The sequence below is a fragment of the Ciconia boyciana genome, chromosome 7 (genome assembly GCF_034638445.1).
Source record: "Ciconia boyciana chromosome 7, ASM3463844v1, whole genome shotgun sequence".
Taxonomy (NCBI): domain Eukaryota; kingdom Metazoa; phylum Chordata; class Aves; order Ciconiiformes; family Ciconiidae; genus Ciconia; species Ciconia boyciana.
This window is the reverse complement of record NC_132940.1, coordinates 8,736,891-8,751,231: the sequence shown is the minus strand read 5'-3', so window position 1 is coordinate 8,751,231 and position 14,341 is coordinate 8,736,891. Positions and strand designations below refer to the sequence as shown.

Sequence of the window (14,341 nt, the reverse complement as noted above, 5' to 3'; positions counted from 1 at the left end):
ATCCTACTTGAAGCAGTTGAAAAAAATTTCAGCCACTGTCTCAGCATCTAGAGATGCAGGAAAGATCTTATCTCTATTTCTATTATCACTAAATTTTAATTCTCTCAAACTGGTGACATATCATACAGAAGTTAATTCATAACTTAACCCTAGTAATCACAGCATAAAAATTAGGGGTTTGTACTTTGGGTTTATATACAACTGTCGAATCCCATGAGACAAAGTTCAAGATACAACACCTACTATTTTAATGTTCTGTTCCTGCATTATCACCTGCCATACTTATTTACTGCTTATTTTCTCTACGATTCTCAATTTCCACAGTACAGCAAAATGTTTTTGTCTTCTACTTTACGTTCTATTAAAAGAGAAATTGAACTCATTGCTTTGGCTTTTACCATGGCACTTCAAATATAAGGCAGGTGCCTGGTAACTGTCTCACTTTTATCAGAACTTCACAATGAATAGTTTCCCATTACCTTTTCCTCTGCACTAAATATTGTTTCTTCACAGAAAATGAATGAAAAAGTTGTTGTTAATGATTCAAACAAACATTTAAAAATATTAGGCTGGATATTTCAGCCCTAACTTTACTTGGAATTGTATTTCTGATATATTGCATATCCTATGCTTTTATGTCATATGTAAATTTAAACACTACTATGTATTTTTAAAATCATATGTTGAAAGATCTTTAAAGTTGCAAGGCTAAGTGAAGGAAAGCCAAAATTTAACCTGACTGTGCTGCTTCCTGGTGCATTCTCAATTATATCATGTCATAGGTTATTACATCTTGTTAAATTCAACTTGTCTAGCACTCTTCAGACCATTAAAACATTCTTAAAGAGATGTTGCATTTTCTGATTACAGTTTTTGGCTCTTATTTGTGTAGTCTTGTGTTAACAGTCTGATTTTCAAGTACATTTCTTGGTGACACTCAGCTTTGTCTGTGTAGGGTTCTTACTACTAAGTACTTACGGCTGATAAATGCCATTCTTAACAGAGGTGATTTTCATTCTGCTTCGCTCCATTAGTTCAAAGTACAAAATTGCAATGAAAAGCTGCAATGTCCTCTTGGTAGTTTGACTCTGCTTTGAGTTCAGTGCTGCCCATATTTATCTAACTTACAGACCCATTTTGGGGGAAAAAGCCTCAATTTTATATAGTTTTTTTTAAACCTGCCAGAGTTAGGGACCCAGTTCTGTGAACACTTTTCATGCAATCAGTTCCACCAAATGCCCATCACCTGAGAAAAGAGAATGACCTGTTTCATGATGGGATGCAATGCACAGCTCTGGTTGTATTTTGCAGCCATTAAACTCAATACTATGGACTGTAGTGGGAAAACCCTACAATTCAGTTGTTTTAAACTGCCAGAAAACCTCCCAGCTGCAAATTTCATTGTGATTTGCACTGGTGATGGGGGAACTATTTTCAGGCAACTGCACTTTTTTAAGATTTTGAATTTCTCATCAGCACCCCAGTAATTAAGTATTTATAGATGACAAAAATGCACCTAGCAGGAATAGACCCATTTGTTTCCTATGTGCTTCAAACCTTTCATGAATAAAGTAGTACCAAGGGTAACCTTTCATGAATACAACCTTAGGGATCACAGAGTGCCCTCAATCAATTCAGGGAACTCATGTTGACAGAGTATATGGGAAACAGATTGAGGTATTAAAGCACATAGCCTCTGGTGTTTTAGATGTAAATACTATAACCATCAAATATTTAGACTCTTATGTAAGCAGTTTGTCATTTTTTAAACAGTTACTGCATGGAATAAATCTTTAAGGATGGAATTTTCAGAAGTGCTCAGTATTGGCCTAACTTCACTCTTACTGAAATCAATCATAAAATTTTCACAACTTTGGAAAAGGACTTTGTCTGTTTATATGTTTCCACAGCACTAAGCACAATGAGTCTTGATCCTGGCTGGGGCCTTTTGACTCTGCTGTAATCTAAATAAATTGATTTACAGGAGATCAGTCAGATAAATGATGAGGAAACACATACATACATATAAAATAGTTAGGGTTTTTAAATGATGGCTTAGCAGTCCTTTAGAGCTTCTTCATTATTTTCTCTTTGAATCCTAAAATTCATGTGCCTTCTTTTATATTAATTTAATTTCCTTCTTATTAGTTTTCCCCAATATAATTCCATGCATCTTAAATTTCCAGTAAAGTATCAATAGTCAATAAAATTTATCCTTCTTTCTTGCCACAAACTAATCCCATTTAGTTTGCACAATAAACACATTAGTTTTGGGATCCGATTCATACTTTGTGTCAGCAGAATATAGCCTCTCCTCTATTTCCACAAAAGCTGTTGCTGATAAGAGTGATGTGTCACCTACTCTATATTCCCAGGAATAAATACCTTTGCTGGACTGGGAAAGGGGAAGAGAATGCATTTTTTAATGGGTTTGTAGAGTGGTTAGGTCTGTTTCTTTTGTTATTTCACAAGATTCACACAAACATTAATTTACCCAGGGACTGACTTCAGAGGCAGTTATTTTACTTTCATATACACGCCAACCTCAAAACTGTCTAAAAACATCTTATTTTCTTCCAAAGAGCTACAGTAAGACCAAGACAAAACTAGTCCTGCTTATCACTCAATGTGGGATTTTAAAAGGTCAATACTGCAATGTCTTTTTCCCTATTTTCTCCAAATAAAATGCTACAAGTTATTGAAATGGAGGCTGTGTTTCCACAGGCAATTCTCTAGGCATTCTCCTAGCAGCTGTTATCCTCATTCCCTCGCCCCTGCTCCAGCCACTTATTCCCACTTCCCTCACTGCTCCTCCAGTTGGACCCATACAACTTGTTTTGGATCTATGTGATGAACCAGACCAAGACTAAATCCTCTTTCTCTTCCTTGAAAGTTTACTTTTAACCTAGGCCAGCTCCCAGTCTGGTGGTCCTACGCAGAGCTGTACTAGCACAAGGGAGGGAGCAGCTCTGAGGAGCCAGATCTGCCCCTGGCAAAGACTGCATCAACACACACCTGTGCCGTGGGAAATATTTCTGCTCCTCCAAAAGCATTCTCACCAGATCCCTCAGGAAAGCAAGAACAAGCACACGTTACATTATAAAACTGGCAAGGGAACAAACTCCGGAGAGTAGCCAAAGTTGTACAATAGGCCAAGAAAGGAATCGGGTAATGATAACAGCTCGTTCATCTTCTTTACCTAAATTCAGGTGATGTTATCACTAACCCTAGTGTGCTATATATTTTATAGTAAGCAATTCTAGTCTTTCAGATTAGCAAGCTATATATATATATAGTGCTTTATTCTCAAACTGTTTCACCACAAATGACAGCTCATTTCACAAACAGCTTATCTTATGGCTAAAGATATATAAATACATACTAAAAATGCTGCTGAAAGTCTCTGAATGTATAATGCAGCCTGGTAGACATGGTAGTGATTGTAACACTGCATTGTAGACACAAATGTTAAAGAAACTTGGCAAGAATCAACACATTTTAGCTACTCAAAATTCAGATTTTCTCAGTCTTGTCCCCTTCTGATGAATGGAACATATGGGAGTATTGTTCATAAAACTTGCATTGCTTTTCTCGATGTCTACCAAAATTCCTCATCATGACAATATTTACCAAGATACATATAGATTCAAATTTGAATTAATTACCTAGAAGTTTTTCTGTACCCTCAGGTTTACTGGAAAAGAAAACCGCTTCAGAAGCAATGTGTTGTGAGTATTTAACAGTAGATGTTATAGCAACAGAGGTAGTGGAGTGCTTGCTGGGGAAGGCAGCTATCCAGTTAAAAGCCATCAATGCTGAGTGAGATAAAAGACAGGGAAGAAAGTAGCTGTTTTGCCAAGAAGCAGTTTGAAATCTAACATTATAAACAAAACACATGTAAATCTAGTCATAAATCCTCTCTCATATGCTGAAGGCTCCATAATATTTTAGCTAGCATTATTACTTAAAAACAAACAATTCCTGAAATACAGTATCTCAACTGCAGAACAGCCTTTAACCTTGTGTTCATCCACTCAAGAACCATGTTATTTATTATCCTTTATCCCTTAATTATGGGGATTTCACCTACTGCTCTCTGCTCATTTGAAATGCAGAATAAAATACAATGGATGTCTGAAGAATTAACAGGTGTCAACCAGATATTTGCCAGCTACCGCTACTATTCTACTGGGAGGAGCTGCTGTTCTATAAATACTAATTAGAGTTTTGCACATGATCTTGCTGAAATACCTAAGGTGATGAGTGGCCAGTTGTTACTTTTAAAAGATTAGCGCAATTTGAAAAACTAATGTCCCCAATGAGGCAATGCTCACACTGAATAATCAAGAGTTATAGCTGTTCTCTGCCCAAAGGGAATATTTGCTCACTTCATCATTTGGAAAATCTGCTGCCTCTCGAACAACTCACTCTTCTCTTTCACTTTGGGAAACTTGTAAAACTTCGTGCAATCAAAATAATAGTATGGTATTTGTACTTAAATGGTCTTCCACTGCTACGCCCATGTGCTGGTTTTGGCTGGGACAGAGTTAATTTTCTTCACAGTAGCTCGTATGGGGCTATGTTTTGGATTTGTGCTGGAAACAGCGTTGATAACACAGGGATGCTTTAGGTGCTGCTGAGCAGTGCTCACACAGCGTCAAGGCCTTTTCTGCTCCTCACCCCACCCCACCAGCGAGGAGGCTGGGGGGGCACAAGAATTGGGAGGGGACACGGCCGGGACAGCTGACCCCAGCTGACCAAAGGGATATCCCATACCATATGGCGTCATATTCACCATATAGAGCTGGGGGAAGGAGAAAGAAAGAGGGGACATTTGGAGTGATGGCGTTTGTCTTCCCAAGTAACGGTTACGCGTGATGGAGCCCTGCTTGCCTGGAGATGGCTGAACACCCATGGGAAGTGGTGAATGAATTCCTTGTTTTGCTTTGCTTGTGCACATGGCTTTTGCTTTACCTATGAAACTGTCTGTATCTCAACCCATGAGTTTTCTCACTTTTACTCTTCTGATTGTCTCCCTCATCCCACCCCGGGGGGAGTGAGCGAGCGGCTGTGTGGGGCTTAGTTGCCAGCTGGGGTTAAACCACAACAGCCCACATGGAAGGCTTTATGAATACCTTCCAAGGACAGAGCTTTTAGTGTGAAATTATGATTAAGAAACTGCAACAAAATTAGGTTGCCCTTAAATGAAGTAGCAAAGAAAAAGATTACAGTAGAAACTGCATCAGCATAGCAAAAATTTAATTTCCTCAAATCCATCTCTCCTCAAATTCTTTACCTCCACAAATGAGACAAAGAAAAAAGACCCAGTCAAAACAGAACAGGTCTCTATTATAGTGTACTAGTCATTATTGAGAAAAAACACCAATTCTTTAAAATCTTGGTGTAATACTTCTGAAGAACCAGCTAATTTTAAGCAAAAATGCTAAGTGAGCAGACGCAGCACATTCCACTGGCTTGAAATAAAATCTAGAGTTTCATCTTGTCCCATTTGCTATGAAGTGCAACTGATGTAACTTGGTGTGACACAATGCTGCATTTCTACATATGAGCTGTGATTCATTGCAGTGAAATTTGACTGATGCAACTGACACAGCCCCATACTATTTAGTGTCAACATAGCGTGTCCACAAAAAATGCAGAAAAAAGGGTTGAGGGACTCAGAACTTAACCTACTTAGTTCTTTTTTATTTTGCTCTATCCCTCTGGGAAAGAATATTCAGTAAATCCATTACTGTGTATGGGGAAAATAGATATCATTTTAATCAGAATTTATTATTCTGTTTTTTCTTTTTAAAAAATAATCTTTTTCTTTAGCATAAAATCTGTTTTTTCCTTATCCTTCAGCATACTGCTTCTTCTTTTTAAGTAGCTCATTACTGTAAATGTTTGGCCTTACTTCAAAAGAGAAGAATATGTCAACACCAGAACATCTGTGTCCACATAGAGTGCTTTGATGACAGTGATATACTTCATTTACATCAGTAACACCGAGCTGAACCTTGATGCTGACTGCATTTAAAGATCTTACCCCACAGGGCAAGAGAATACAGGTCAAAAACGTTGATCTGTGTTTGACAGTCTCTCTACTTCAAGAGCACTTGGCAGTGATTTGTTCCAGAGTCAAGAATCAAACTCACAAAATGTTGCAAAGCTTGGAGCCATGTTCGCGTAACCACATTCAAAACAAACATTAAAATTCACCGTCTCTGGAGGCCAATCTACTTTTGATATGCAGGATTTTGCGAGCAATATGGTCAGATTCTATCCTGAATACAGTGGGAACTTTCTCATTTAAATCAAAAGGGCATAACTCGGGCTTGAATATCTGTTATTAAGAGCAGTAATGTACCTACATCTCTCAAATGCAAAAAGGAAAATTGACACTTTATCGCCCTAAAACTCAAACCTGATTGTATAAAAAAGGGAGTGGAATAGTTATGTGTGACACAGCATTGCTTCTGACAGTGTGGCCAGAGGAAGTTGGGAGAATTTCAGTATGGACCAGATATTGAAGGCACAGGCACAGTGTGGCAAAGGCAGGCACGCAGGAAAATGATGAGTTCCTCAAATATTTAGTACAGAAGAGTTCAGAGATGAAGGACTGAGCTCAGCTACGGAATATTTGCAGACCTTGGTTTCTGGTAATCTTCCTTTTAACTTCATTTTAAGACCTTTTGTGTTTCTTCAACTTTTTGTAATTAATATATAATTTTCTAATTTAATTACATTATATCCACTAGCCTGTTATGCTGACTTAATATAAGGCAGAGAGTTCCAATAGTCTCCTTCCACAATTCTGAATCCTGAGTACCCTCATGTAAACCTCAGCACTTTTGCAGCATTGAATGATTTGGTATTGCTCACTAGACTAATATATACAAAGCATCAAACAGGATCAAATCGATGCAGCTGGATATTGCCCTGTTCATGTTCAAGGACTGCAACTACCTGTATGCTGCATTAGCAAGTGCAAGTACTAGTAAATCCTATTTCAGCAAACAGAAAAAGAGAAAATTTTGTTTACAGGTTTCACTACAATGCCATGGAAACAGATACAGAGGTAATTGTAAAAGGCATAATCCAAATGGAAGACAGCTCTAATGGAAGGCATATATCCAAAAATAACGTATGTGTTTTCCCACTTGGAAAACACATGCGTAACTCCTATTAACATCAAGACAGAAAATTATACTGAGTAGACCCCAATATTACTAAGGTCCCTGATAACACTATGAATTAATGTGCACCTTCAATGTACAGCAAGATGTTTTCATACACAGACTATTAGGGGGAAAAAAAAAAACCTTAATAGAATAATGATCTTTTTAAAGAAAAAAACTACAGCTAGAATCTCTGAAAAAGGTTTACAGTATGGTAGTAGCCCTGTACAAAGAAGCTGCTCAGCACCTGCTGCCTACACTGTGCCTGGCTCCAGGCAATGCTATTCATTCCTCACTTTCACGGGAGCAAAATACATCCCCTAAAAATATAAAACACAAAAATAAATAGATCTCTGGGGAAATGGAAGAGAATCTGTTTTAAAGATAGTGAAGGAGCCTATATGTTCTAGAAAAAGCCCATTTTGCATTGTTTTGTAAGATTTACACTTTAATTTGAAACCAAAGTAAGGCATAAAATTTGTATGAAAGCAATATCTGATTTATAGATAAACTTAACACACAATATACTTAGCTACAAATACCAGACCCCAGTGAGAGAAGGAAAAGGTTTTGAAAGATGATTAAAGCATGCTTGGCAAACGTGGCCCTGAAAAGCCCCAAAAGATTTTTCTGAAGTTAAATAGTAAACACAATTAACATGACTTTTGCTACAAAAACACTAAACACAATGGATTTTTTTAATTAATTTTCAATGTTATTACATGCTCCTATTGAGCTGGAATTGACTCCATCCACTAACTGTATTGCGAGACAGCTCTTCTGTCCATATGACCTTACCATCTAGATAAAAAGACAAATAGCCATTCTGTTGGTCATATGAAGAGGAAGCCATACAATAACAATGATCCTATGACCACCAAAAGTTAACAGCTTGCAGGTGGAAATTTTGTGATAGTTGAAGTATTTAAGAAAGGTATATTTATAAGGCTTATATAATGTGCAGATTGATCAAATGTATTATTAATTAACCAATAAAAAGAAACAGTTGTAAAGGCTTACAAGAATACATTACTGTACACACCTAACCTCACTATCCATATTCAAACAAATTTCCTAGCTAAAGGCAAACCACATAATTCTTGGGAGTCTTGCATGCATTAGGACTCATTAGATTTACATATGATTATTCACAGTAGACATTTCATTACATTTGCTTTCAGAAAATGTACCATCTATATGGGTATTCATGTGTTTCATATGGGCATACCTTTCTGTGTTGTATCTATTGGGTAGCTTATGACAAAGTTGTTTGGCCTTCTTGTGTCTTAGATAAAACAGACCAGAGACTACTCATTCACATGAGGTCAACTCACATGGCAGAGCTCACTTTCTTCCACTTAAATCTGACCTCCCCAAAACAGGGAAAAGAAATCCAAACAGCCTTTTGGAACCAGTCCAGGCCCAGTCCATCTCCCATACAGTTTGCAGGCTTTGTTTGGGAGACTGCTAGCTGACACAGGCCAAAACTGGGTCAGGGACTGTCCTAACAGTTGGACGGTGAGGATTTCACTGAAAAATCATTTGGCCCAAGCCCTGACTGTTCAGTTTGCTTGAATGGACATCGCTTCAGTCATGCTACTTGAAACAAGGCACTACAACATACCATCACAGCAAGGCTGGAAGGGGCCTCCAGAGTTCATACTGTCCATCTGCTCCAAAGAGAACCTGTCCTCACAACACTGCTTTTGCATCAAAGTTCTCTTCTACTCTTATCAAAAGGTGCACCTGAGCCATAAGGTCTTCACTACAAGAAAGTGCCAAGTAAAACACTTTTATGTCATTATCAAGTCTTTGAAAGGGTAACTTACCATTTTGGTCTGCTTGTGGATTTCACCATTGGAGCCATCCCATCTCTGTAGAGGCTTTTTGTTTTACTGAAGTTGACGACATTGAAAATTACTCTCTGGGGAAAAAAAAAGAAAAAAAAAAAAGAAGAGATCAGATATAAATTATGAAAGAGTTTATATGTGTATTGCATATACCAGCTGCACAAAAATATACACAGAAAATATATGGTATAGATGTGTATCTTATGAATTATTGTTACTCTCCATAGATCTCAGGATACACTGTCTGTTCCCAGTATTTTAGTAGTCCATGTTGTTTTACACTGCAGTGATATACATGGAATGTATGTTTTGAATTTAGTATGCTGATTTTTCAGTAGGTATCCTAGCCATACAAAGAAACAGGTTACTCAGATCTTAAAACAGAAAAGCAAGTCCAGTTTGCTGCAGCTGGTGTTAGAGAAGTTGGTGGAAAGCTGGGAGACAGGGCAGTAGTCCTCATGAAAACCTTCCAGCTGCTTCATCTCTTAAAGCGTCTTAGTTGCTTCTTTCTACCTGCTTAGGCCTCACACAGCAGCAGGAAAAAATAAAGATTTCTGATTTTCTTTCCCCAAAGAAAGGAATATTTCTCTTCACTTCCCTTGGCAAAAGGAAGAATCTTCCTCTGCAAAAATTGTACAAGATACCTACACAGTAGAAATTGCACATAGCCATCATTCGTCTGAATATGATAGAGAAGAAGAGAAGAGTCCAGCTCTCATCTTAGTTTACGCTAATAACTTTGGGAAAACTGTAGCTGATATTTAACAGTTCAAAGGAAGAGCAAAATCTAGATCTTTACTGGTAATGGACTGATACTGAAAGTAAATTCATGCTGGGGGAAGAAAAGAGAAAACAGACACAAAACCTTCTTCCTTACCATCTGTCTGCTGTAAGTCATTTTATGCAAAATTACTTATTCTGTTTCTGTTAAGAAAGTCCAGGTTGGATCTAGCTCATCTCATGTAGTACATTTACTTTTCAGATGTTAAATCCAGTGTACCTGGCTTCTCGTACTCTTTTGATACCCAACATTAATGTACACAGAAAAAACAAAATATAAAGACTACATTAATTTTGATATAATGTTCCAGGATATACTAATACATTCCATTTGTACCTCTCTCTTTAAATTTCTTTTCCACAGCTATCAGTGAAGACAGACCACTAAAAATGATATTTGCCTCTAGGTATTCACATGTTTGTTTTTCGAACAAACTATTGTAATGTTTACAGTTTTAAATAATGGTTCATGAGAAGTCTGAGAATTAAATGGCCACTGTTTGAAATCAAAGAATTTTGACTCCAGCAATAAGATCAATTAAGCTTTCATATGTAAAATTTTGTAAAAACAAATGTGGACCTTCCAGGCAGTCTGCTCAGACAACAGTGAATTATAACATTAAAGTGAAAGCAATCAGCAGTGGGACACTGACAACAGGAGCTAGGCACATTTACCTTTATAGGTGGGGCAGGTAGGAATCCAGGTAAACTATATAGCCCTAATTAAGTATCTCTGTACTCAGGAAAAATTAAGAAAGTTTTTTTGAGGTGAGGTAGTGCTGAAGATTTTGTAAATGGAAGCACAAGCTGCTACGTATGCAAACTGCAAATTAGTCAAACAAAATCTAAGAATAACTTGTAGGTTTTGCTGGAACTGACTCAAAAAACTAGCAAGTTGAGAAAAACACTTTCTTAAAGATGTTAATTCAATTTTGTACCAAGGTTAATGAGCAAACTACATATCCCTGTACATGAGTTTTCATGTATTTTGTCTATTGCAGCATTTTGAGATTTTCTAATGGTCATGAGATGAGCTTATTTTTATAACTCTTGAAGAAAGCATGCACTTAATTTGCAAAATGTTATATTTGTCATTTTAAGTATTTAGGATATTGCTTATCTGATGAAATATCCATCTTGGGAGGTCTCTAGTTATTTTCCATCTTCCTATGTTTACAATGTGTGGCTCTAAGTTAGATAATGATATTTAGGTCTCTATATATACCATACTTTACATGGAAGCATTTTCCTGTATTAGAATGCTGAGTTTTTCCTCTGTTACTTAACTCTGTTCATATTTGTGAAAACAAATTAAGTTGCAACAAATTGGTTTGTTAATCTTGATGTTTGCATGGAGTGAATGAAACAAACAAGATCTCCAAACCAATTGCCTTAAACTTTGGATGCAATCATGCCACTGTTGGAAAGAGAAAGTTGCTAATTTTGTTACATACTGACTCAGAGCAGACAGCTGATAGAGAATGTTCTTATTCCAATCAAGCTTATTTTGTATAATGAGTTGGAAAAATGTACACAACTGGGTAAGCAACGTATATAAAAACAAAAATATGCAGCTCATTTAACAAAACACTGCAGATTATAACATTTCAACCACTCATGTTCACCGCGAAGTAAGCACTTAGCAATGCATGCAGTTCTCAGCATGGTGTATAGTTGGATTGGCAGAACCAAAAATTTAACAGCACAGAACAGAACTTTATCAACATACACCACTGAAGTAATAAAATACACAAACTGAAGCACTCAAACAAGCAGCTGAACTCAGGCAACTATTCCTGGTGATAGTTAAAGTAGTCCATGCAGCTCAGTCAGTGGAGTGTGCAAAAATGTAATGACTACAGTACACACACCTTAGCCGGAAAAATGTGCAGCTTGCTCAATAAGGTATGCAAACATCTTTGAACTGAATGCTATAGTAAAAAGGTTGTGATACAGCAACCAAACATTTGCTGAACAAGTCTAATTTTTAGTCTAATTTTTGTCTATACTGACATTCTTTAATACACCAGTGATAAACTGTAAAGAGCAATAGGACTAGATGTACACTCTGCACATTAAAACACTTTTTCCTAAGAAAATTATCACTATTCTGTATGGTTTTATGAATTATAGAGACGTTTAATGGGTGGCATTTAATGAGCAATATAATTTAGATAGTCAAAAAAGAAAAAAACCTAGCAATTTTTTTTTAAAGAAGTGTCAAGTTAAGAAAACAAAACTAGATGAAATGTACTTACAAATTCCCTAGAAATTGCTCTGGTCTCCAGAGCATCAATCCAGAGAAAAATGGCAGAAATCTTTACAATAAAAGTACTTGTATTCATTTTGGAGGGTATGAATACTACTAAAAGAAGCAATATTCAAACTGATGCTGTACCAGAAATGATAATTGTGTGATTTCTCTTCAGTTATGACACATTTTCAATCATCTACTGCATTATTCTGACAAACTGATCTGCATCTTCTGGGTAGGTGGAAGAGGCATGGTGCAGAAAAGCCCCTCTGGACACCACCATGTAAAGCCATACTATTTGGGGGGATGCATCAGGATGCATTGTGGCTTCACAGCACGAGGGAAGACAACTGCTGCAGTCCCAGACTCTGTGCATGGACTGCCAGCTCTGAGACAGACGTTGGGGAACATGCGCCAAGGCAGGTGTGTTCTGCCCACTGAGAGAAGAAGGAAGATGTCCTCTTTCCATAATGTGTGCAGTGAGTTTTCATTTGGAGGTATCTTGCTGCTAAAACCATTAAGAGAAAAGTGAGGAAAGGCTTGGTCCTGCCTTTAGCCTTAAAATTTACTGATTACATCTGCTTTTCCCAATAGTCCTTTGCAAACATATTTCAGGAATTAAAAACATAATCAGGTGTTAAGGGATGCTCAGTGTTTTTAGCATGAGGAAGATAAAGATGAACTTTTGAACACGAGGGGAAAAGACGGCTGAAATGTGTCACACATTTTGTCTTATTACCAGAAGTTTGCAGTTCCCTGACAGGGGCTGGAAGGAGCTGCTAGTTTGGGGGGGGGCAAGCACACATGAGGGTGCTTTTGGATTGGAGCTGAAGGCATTGAGCTTGGATGGTCATACTGAATATCGTATTCCAACAGGTCTGTGTGAGCACAGGGTGAACTGTGATATCTTAAACATTCATTGTTCACCCACGTTCTTGCAGGTTTTCCATCTGAACCGGCCAACTGAAGCAGATATCCAAAAGAAAAGTCACACCTTTGCCAAAGGTTAAGTGCTTTCCCCCAGGATAAGGACACACTAGGTGCCTTCAAAAAGACTGCCAGGTTTATTTTGCATGGTTTTCCCTAGCCAGCTTCTCAGGAATAGCTGAGCTGCTTTGGCTGACATTAAAAGAAAAAAAAAAAAAAAAACAAACGAAGAACACCACAAAATTCTGCCTGAGGCAGACACCTGGCACAGAAAATTTTGTGTCAAATCATTACAAGTATGAGAAGTTATAACTAACTGAAAATAGGGTTTGCAGTAGGAAGTGTCAGGCATTCTTAATATTGATGTAACATATACATATTAAATATTAACAATTATATAATATATTTAATAGTAATAGCATAATCATGTCAGTTCAGTGGACAATGCTGCATGCTACAAGTATGATACAAACTTCACTATGAGCTGCCAAAGTACCTGGGAACCAATTGTTTGAAGTCAGGAAGGAACAATTTCATCATTTAACCAGCCAAAATAAGAGAACTGGGCACTAAGTAGTAATACTAAGACCTTTCAGCTGAAATTAAGTCTGAGCTCTTGTGCTCTGAATGAGCATTAAAGATCCAAAGGCCCTGGATACCATGGGGCTTTGCTTCACTTTCACTGCTTGATGTCTTGATTTCCTCTCCTGCTGATTCTTTAGATATTACAGTGGTTTGTGAATTCCTGAAACCTGCAGCTTTTTGTGAGCTGGGTTCTTGCCTTTGGCAAGAATCTTGGTTATCCTTTCCTTCCTTCTTTCTTTTTTTTTTAAATCTTTCTCTTTCTTTTATAAATGTAACTTTTCATCCCTTTAAAGGGCAGATCTACTTTAGAATTGCATTCCATTATAAGAAAACCAAACCTTCTTTTCTTTTATAAGAAAAATGAACTTCTCAAGCCAACCCCATGACTTGCGAGATTTTGAGTCACCATTTCTGAATGTGAGAAACTGGCAACGTGGGATTGCTGCCTTCTCACAAAAAAAGTGCTGCATTTCTGTATTTGTGCCAGAAGGTCTTTGGGATCTTTCCTGACAAAGCACCTTATACAAAGCTGTACAAAAATAAATTATACTGGAGGGACTTCAAAATGGAGAGAAAAAAAGTGTCACCTGCAACTGTTATCAATGCCAAAGAAAACAAATAATATAACAGTCAGGTCTGTGCAAAATCCCCAATGAAAACTTACAAGTCTCATTTTTCTGACCTTTTAAAATTTAAATCATTCATTACTGCTAACATTTTAAAATAACCCATACTTTCTTTTTCCCTTTGTACACGTCCTTTCA

General features: G+C 37.2%; 1 protein-coding gene across 1 annotated transcript in view; it reads right to left on the bottom strand.

Moving 5' to 3' along the window:
• The window catches only part of AGBL4 (AGBL carboxypeptidase 4), a 988,954-nt gene that overhangs the window by 733,498 nt on the left and 241,115 nt on the right, over nt 1-14,341 (bottom strand). Inside the window, exon 4 of the mRNA XM_072867873.1 lies at nt 9,011-9,105. Within this exon, the coding sequence (XP_072723974.1) occupies nt 9,011-9,105 (95 nt within the window). The remainder of the gene's footprint in view (nt 1-9,010; nt 9,106-14,341) is intronic.